The 7,979-nt window shown below is 41.8% G+C and overlaps 1 protein-coding gene across 1 annotated transcript; it reads left to right on the plus strand.

Moving 5' to 3' along the window:
* The first annotated feature begins 2,097 nt into the window (after nt 1-2,097).
* Nucleotides 2,098-5,934, plus strand: LOC132529219 (developmental pluripotency-associated protein 3-like). Its single transcript, XM_060165525.1, has 4 exons — nt 2,098-2,179; nt 4,247-4,482; nt 4,865-4,903; nt 5,797-5,934. The coding sequence occupies exons 1-4, from the start codon at nt 2,098-2,100 to the stop codon at nt 5,932-5,934; spliced, it is 495 nt and encodes a 164-aa protein (XP_060021508.1).
* The last annotated feature ends 2,045 nt before the right edge of the window (nt 5,935-7,979 follow it).

Consider the following 7,979-nt stretch of genomic DNA (forward strand, 5'->3'; position numbering starts at 1 on the left):
CTAAGGGAATAGCTTTGATTTTATCTCCAGACCCTTCTTTTCTTGTTTCTGATCTCAAACTTCTGAATTCCAGGTAGTCTTGTTTTTTTGCTCTCTTGAGTTTTCCTTTTATTAAAAGAGCATCCTGTTTGTTTCAAAAATATTATATCTTCCCAGAAAAAAAAAGGTATTATATGATTAGTTTATCTCTGGAGAAATCAGTGATAGTTTTCATTATGAGTTCTTTTATAGTCTTTTTTCTAATTGCTTCATTCCACTTGGCTTTTTATCTCATATATCATACTATAAAGATGTTAACTAAAATGGTGTTATAATTTTAAAACACGGATTGTGTTTTCTGAATGCTCAGCTTCCGTCAAGTTTAAGCAAAGAGAAGCTCCACCATCATCTACGTCCCATACCTCCCTTGAGCTCTGGTTCTCTCACCTTTTTTCTTTTTTCTAAACTTTTTATTTTATATTGGAGTATAGCCGATTAACAACGTTGTGATAGTTTCAGGTGCACAGCAAAGCGACTCAGCCATACATATACATGTATCCATTCTAACCCCAAACTCCTCTCCCATCCAGGCTGCCACATAACATTGAGCAGAGTTCCCTGTGCTATACAGTAGATCCTTGTTGGTTATCCATTTTAAATATAGCAGTGTCTCACCTTTTTCTTAAACCTGGATTTCTTGAGCGAGAGTCTATGTTGGCCCTTTTCACAATCTCACCTCTTAATCTGATTTTTGCCCTCACTTCTCCAAGGGCTCTCTGAGACTGCTGTAGGAGAGGTCACCTGCCCCAAAGGGCATACAGCTGAGAGCAGAACCAAAGGAGTAGAACTTGCAGTCAGGAGTGCCAGAAAGAGTTGCTGCTACCGATTTGAGCACAGGTGGAATCACTGGGGGGTGGCGAGGACTTGTTAAGACAAGGACTGCTGGGCCCCAGTCTTTAATTCACTAGGTCTGGGTTGGAGTTCAACCATTTCTAATCATATCTAACAAGTTACCAGGTGCCGCTGATGCTGCCCGTCTTCAGGGCACACCTTTGACAACCCCTTAAATAAGTGTTGTGACCTGACACGCATCTCCAGCTACCCCTCATGCCCTACAAAAGCAGTTATTGATCCACACTTCAACTTTTGCTCTTTACTACAAACAAACAAGATTGCTTTTGGTATTTCTTCATAGTTTCCAGCTACGGGGGAGATGGGGAGGTTGCACATTGAATAGGAGACAGTAAAAAAGAAGAGTGGGGCTGCTGAGGACCTTCTCTCCCACCCTCAGCAGTTAATGTTAGGGCTCTTTGCCAGAATTCAATACAAGTTTATTTTGGGGGGTGGAGGAGGGTAGCAATTTATAGATGTAGTTAATTTCAGTTGCTCACCAATCTTAAAGGCAATGAAATTGATAGTCTAGAAAACAAACTAAAATTACAGATCCAAAATACACATTCATAAAATCCCAAGCTTTTAAACTGTTTATAACGGATCCTTTATTTCTCCTCTCCTTTGCCTTACTAGCATCCAAAGGTTTAAGATGAGTCAGGCAAAGAAAACTAAGGAAACTTGCCATTAACTTAATTGGGAGTTAATTTGCAGTTGGAGGGAAACTGCCCTCTCCTCCCTGTACTAGAACACTTAAAGCCCAGTTCACAAACCAGTAGCCATCTCCAGAAGTAGAGCTGGGGGGAAAAGAAGGATTTTTAAGGCAACCTCAGGAAGACACAACCACAGAGGCTCTCTATAAAATTTCCAGCCTACTTGACAGAGGGCATGATTATTTTAATACAGAGCAGATGAAGAATTATCCTATTAGTCCACTAATTGGACGACATAGGACGACGCCCACCAACTTGCCTTATCCTTTTACTCGTTAGTCATTTACATTAAAACAGGCTGGCTGATTGGCTTATCTGTAGTTTTTAAGAGGAAACACGACCTAGACTTTTACGTTGGATTCTTCTCTTACCACGGTGTTAGCTTGGATTTTTCTCCCTCTTTCTTAGCCCTATAGTTCTCCCAGGCTACTTTGTAGCAATTTGAGTCTAAGGCATCACCTTCCACTGGAACCCAAAGGTCTAGGAGAAGCTTCAAGCTGTGACAAGACTCCCAATGGATTCATCTGAGGTTAACCCAACCTGGACCCTAGAGTCTCCTCAAATGTCCATCGATGAAAATTCCCAAGCAATTCCAGGTATGCCAGACTTACCTGGGGTTCAGAAAGGTAAGAGGCTGCCTTCCTTTCTGTTATACTGACTTCAGTCTTTTACAGAGAAATGCAGTTAAGTAAACCTCTTCAGAGCAGAGGAGAGCCAGGGAGTGTAGGGCCCTCCTCTAAAGAAAGAGAGGAGAAAGAAAGAGAAAGAAAAAAGAAAGGCAGGAAAAGAGGAGAAAAGTGGGAGGGGTGTGGAGCTGCATTGTTTGCTTACTATGCTCAGGAGTCTGTCAACCTTTTAAGGACATTTTCTGGGGAAGAGCAATCAGTTCTAGACGGCGGCTCACAGCGTCTTGTGCGATCAGTATTTCCATCAGCAACAGATTCCAATCAGGAATTGTAAAGGGAAAAGAATACAGGCAACCTAAACTTCGATTTGACCTAAAGGTTTTCTTAATTTCACCAACATTTCTGGGATTGGCTTTCCAGCTGAATTTACGCTTTGGGAATGTTAATAAAGAGGGAAATGGCTTTTCAGAGGAAATTGAAGGAAGGGGCGGGTTTGTAAAAGCCAGTGAGTGTGCTCGGTAATGTAAATAAGTAGTAGTAAGACTTATGATGGAGAGCTTAGAAACCGAGCTCCAGGAATACTGCTAATTAGGTTCCCTGCCTTCCAGGGTTCTTCCCAAATCATCTCTCCTTGGAGCCGCACACGATCCCAGGCGTGGCCTCCAAGGCTTGGCCTCCCATGAAATCTTATTACCCTAACCTCGGGCGGGGAATGGGTGGTGTAGGGTGGCCGCAGACGACCTGGAGCCAACCAACACCCTCTGGGCAGCTAGGAAGTTGGGTGGGTCCTCGCTGGCATTATATTCTGCCCTCTGCCTCCGAGATCTAAACTGCCTCCCCTGCATCTTGAGGATAAGAACCCTGGTCAAAGGGAAAAACATTAATGAAGAGTATATAATACCGCCAGTTTCTCCCATTCCTTGAATCTGCCTTAGTGGAATCTTTATTTCCATGTGCACAAGTCCCTAGAAGTTGAATGGATCCTGACTCAATATCTAATACTCTCACGTACAGGGAAAATTAATGCTAACTGCCTTGTTGTATGAGATGTTTATGAAATTTACATGATTGTTCAGATGGGAAGAGGCAAGAGTGGGTGGGTGTTTTTGTTTTTGTTTTGTTGGCTGCTCTGTGCAGGGGAAGGATCTTAGTTCCCCGACAGGGATGGAACTAGTGTCCCCTGCACTGGGAGCGCAGCGCTTTCATCACTGAACCCCCCCCCCCCGACCCTGGGGAAGCCCCAAGAGTGAATGATTTCTCAAAATACTGCGTTTGAGTGGAAAGATCTAGCAGCATGAAAAAGCTGGGTAGAACTGGTGAGGGTAACAGCCACTTTGACATACTAGTTAAGGATAGGGGATTTGGGGAGAGGCTGTTATATTTGGGGTTTCTTTGTCTATTTCATAGAGGTAGTTCATTTTCCAGAAAAAAAAACAGGTTTTTTTATAATTTATAAAGGTGAACTGCTGGAACTTGTTACACTGAAACACTTTGACTTGCATTAGTGCTTTATGTCCCTGCATTTATATTAAAAATCACACAAATGAAAATGGAAAAACTGTCAATACCTGGTTTCTGTTCCATGTTTTTCCACTTGGAATCATACTTCAGTACCTTTTGACCCCATGGGAAAACATCTGCCATTCAGAACTACCCATAACAGGAAGGAACCACTTTTTTTTCCCGTTTTGCCACACCCCAGGGCATGTGGGATTTTAGTTCCCTGACCAGGGCTCTAACTGCGCCCCCTGCATTGGAAGCCCGGAGTCTTAACCACTGGACCACCGGGGAAGTCCCATAAAGAAAACAACGTTTTATTGTGAGAAGTGTTTCCCATTACAGTGGATTTTTAGGCTGCTCTCAGGGCATGCGGCATGCTAGTTAATGCCCGAGGTATCTGGGATCTTCACCCTGAGGAAATTTCCAGTGTCCGTTGTTGAGCTGCTTAAGAGCAGACCTAGTTTGAGCAAGAGATAAGTGGCTTCTGGATACTGCACTTCGCACTAATGGATCTTAAACTTTCCTTTTTTCTTTCAGTTGCCTCTGAACCTATGTCTGAAGTGTTAATAAAGGACCTCAGTAGATTGACGCTCAACCCTAGCATCCAATTGCCATTCATTCTACCAGAATGTCTACCTCAACCAACTGGGCGGTTACTTGGTGAAAACATACCCTATAGGAGAGGGGTGAGGACCGTGTTAACCGATCGGAGAGATAAGATGGAACGGCTGATTCAATCCATTAAAAAACGCTACGGCAAAGGAGTTCCTCGGGTGAGTTTATGTGGTCTGGGTAGGCAGCACTGCCCCACTCTAGGGGTTGGGGGGCACTCACGTAAGTCAAGATGTAAATGGTGATGGGGTGGCAGGGAGGATTCCCCGCTGGTCCAGTGGTTAAGACTCCAAGCGCCCGCTTCCACTGCAGGGGGCAAGGGTTCGATCCCCGGTGGGGGACTGCGGCCCCTCCAAAAAATTAAATAATATAAATAGCAACGAGCAGCAGTGGTCACTCATCCACTGTACTCATGAGTGCGGGGTGTGAATAACACTTAGGGTTTTAAGACTCACCAACTCTTCTTATGTTAGATGGGTAGCATTAGTAATCCAAATTTTCCTTGATCGTTTGTAATATATGTATTTTTTTCTTCCCACGAAGTCTGACTCTGAAAGAGAACCATGGCAGAATGATGTTGAGGTAACTAGAAGTTCCCTTACTATACAAGTGGGTGGGTATGTGGTTTGGGGAGGGAGGAGGAAAGGCAAATTGGCTTGGACTTTCTCAATCCTCAGAAACTCTGGAGCAATCAGTTCATATTTGTGCTTTTTTAAAAAAATATATAAAGTCATATTTTTCAAGCAGTTTTAGGTCTCCAGCAAAATTAAGCAGAAAGGACATATACTTCCTGAACCCACCCATTCATAGCCTACTCTGCTGTCAACATCTTCCAGTTACGTGGTGTTACAGTGATGAACCTACATTGACACATTATTATCACCTAAAGTCTGTAGTTTCCATGAAGGTTCACTCTTGATGTTGTGCTGGTACTTTTTCACCTGCTGTCACAAACATGATATTCAATACCATGTAGTAAGAGGGCAAACACCTGAGCACAGAGTGTCCAGCAGCTGGTTGAGTGTCTCACGTTTAAGGCATTCAGAGAACTGACACTAGGTATATATTGATATATATGCATGTATGTGTGTGTGTGTGTGTGTGTGTGTGTGTAATTTTCCTTTTAAATTGAAGTATAGTTGATATATAGTATTATAAATTACAGGTGTATGACAGAGTGATTCCGTTTTTAAAGGTTATACTCCATTTATAGTTGTACAGGAATATATTATTGACTGACAATCAGTAGCTGTTAGCATTACAAAATGGCAATCTGGTATTCTTTGGCAGCCATACATTTCGATCCATTTTTCCCAAAGTTTTTTGGTTTTGACCTTTTTTTTTAGTGTTCCATATTCCAAAGTCTCTTCTAATAACCAACATTAGATTTGAGGGTTGTTAACGTCTCTTTGGTGTACAAGTACTTTATTATTTTAAATTATTAACCAGTTAATCCAATTCATTCTTTTTTCCAGACTCAATCAAGAGGGCAAAGATTTAGATGTAGCTGTCGTTTTTGCCGGTTTCATAGAGATCCTTCTGAGGATAATTACGAGAATCATTACAACAATAAGTATTACAGTAATTATGACACGGAGTCGAAGGAACCATAAACCTTATTCTTGTACTATTTTTTCGTCCTGGTAATTTTAGGATCATTATGAAGCTTGGGAAAGATTGTGTACCAATATTTTGATAATCTATAAGTTCTGTGTTGTCTTTTTTTCTTGCATCTCTTTTCTACCTTAATACAGTAACTTATAAGGAATCTACGTAGCTTGCATTTGAATGACTTGAATATATTTTAGTTCCACTTTGTGAAACAAATTAACTTGTGTGGAAGGAAAGTGAAGAATATAACGTTGGGTGGCTTGGCCACAGCATTGTTAGAACAGCACGTTGAATTGCAATAAAAATTTTTGATGTGCTGTTTCAATTTTCAGTAGCAAATAAATGTGTTTATAGAGGATCTTATTAAAATTTGAGACTTATTTGAGTACCTTTTAAAAAATTCTTATTTTAGACTTGTTTTTGCTGGCTATGTATTAAATGAGTAATACTTTTTCCCCATCACATTCCCAGGGTGTAAATATCTGGCATTCTAATATTTTGTGATATTGTCCTGTTGGGAAGGAAGTTTATACATTTGGGTAAGGTTAGAAAACAAGGGCACAGATATTTGCACATATTAACCTCCTGGAAGAAGTTATCAGTTGGTCTTGGTTGGAGGGAATTGAAAGAATGATAGTGGTATATAATACTAAGGGAAGATGCAGCCCCAATGGTGTTTTAGTTCAGTTATTTTCTTTCATAACCTAAGTGTACACAGACCTGGATTTATTTGTGGGATAAAAGAGATACATAAAACTCATCTTCTGCCCTCCAGCTATCTTTTGTTCACTTTAGAAGGATATTAAAGAATTGGGTACATGGGACTTCCCTGGCGGTCCAGCGGTTAGGACTCCTGCGCTTTCACTGCCCAGGGCCTGGGTTCGATCTCTGATTGGGGAACTAAGATCCCACAAGCTGCGTGGTGTGGCCAAAAAAAGACAATCCAATTGCAAAGCAACTAGAGACCTGGTGGTATTCAGAATGATGTAGAAGCAGAAAAAGCCCAAACCTGGAGGACTGTGCAAACAAATGGCAAAGAAGTTCAACGATGATGTTAAAAAGGAATATTAAATATTAATATCCACCAAAGTAGGTCTTCAGAGGTTGTCCTACTTAGAACTACTCAAATCATCATGGTCTACAGCATGGGTGAATGTGGGTGGTCTTGAGGTTTTGCTAAACTTGCAAGATGTTCCTAGAGGCAAGGCCCTCTTGAGTACTGTATGCATTTGAAAATCATTGACTCGTGAAAAAACTTATTTGTTGCAATCGTGTTAGGTTTATACGCTTGTGAGATCTAATAATGCGAAAACATGGGTGAACAAAATACATTCTACTTTAGTGTCCTTTTAAAGTTTTCATACTTTAAATCCTATGCAATGTTCTAAGTTTGTTTTATATGTATTAACCCTAATCCTCAAACAAATGAGGCATGTTACTTTTAATACCTTCACTTTTTTTTTTAACTTTTTAAAAATTATTTTTTGGCTGTGTTGTGTCTTCATTGCTGCACGCGGGCCTTCTCTAGTTGTGAGCAGGGGCTACTCTTCATTGTGGTGCGTGGGCTTCTCGTTGCAATGGCGTCTTGTTGCGGAGCACGGGCTCTAGGCGAGAGGGCTCAGTAATTGTGGCGAGAGGACTCAGTAATTGTGGCGTGAGGGCTCAGTAGTTGTGGCTCACGGGCTCTAGAGCGCAGGCTCAGTAGTTGTGGTGCACGGGCTTAGTTGCTCTGCGGCATGTGGGATCTTCCTGGACCAGGGCTCGAACCCGTGTCCCCTGTATTGGCAGGGAGATTCTTAACCACTGCACCACCAGGGAAGCCCTGAAGGCCTCATTTTAACTTAGTCACCTCTTTAAAGGCCCTATTCCCAATACTGTTACAATGTGAGGTACTGGGGGTTAGGGCTTCAACATATGAGTTTTGGGGGACACAAGTCCGCCCATAACAAGTACCTAACTCCTTCATAGAAATTAAGTGTTGGAGGCCTATGACCCTTCCATCTGTCTGCAGAAGGACCTCTCCAGGACAGTTCCTGGCACATGGAAA

This window comes from Lagenorhynchus albirostris, chromosome 11, assembly GCF_949774975.1.
Source record: "Lagenorhynchus albirostris chromosome 11, mLagAlb1.1, whole genome shotgun sequence".
Classification (NCBI taxonomy): Eukaryota; Metazoa; Chordata; class Mammalia; order Artiodactyla; family Delphinidae; genus Lagenorhynchus; species Lagenorhynchus albirostris.

Excerpts from the sequence above, each read along its gene's own strand:
- LOC132529219 (XM_060165525.1), top strand. The coding sequence starts at position 2,098 with ATGGATTCATCTGAGGTTAACCCAACCTGGACCCTAGAGTCTCCTCAA. Across the intron at positions 4,483-4,864 it reads ACGGCAAAGGAGTTCCTCGG|TCTGACTCTGAAAGAGAACC; the intron begins GTGAGTTTATGT and ends CTTCCCACGAAG. Across the intron at positions 4,904-5,796 it reads CATGGCAGAATGATGTTGAG|ACTCAATCAAGAGGGCAAAG; the intron begins GTAACTAGAAGT and ends TCTTTTTTCCAG.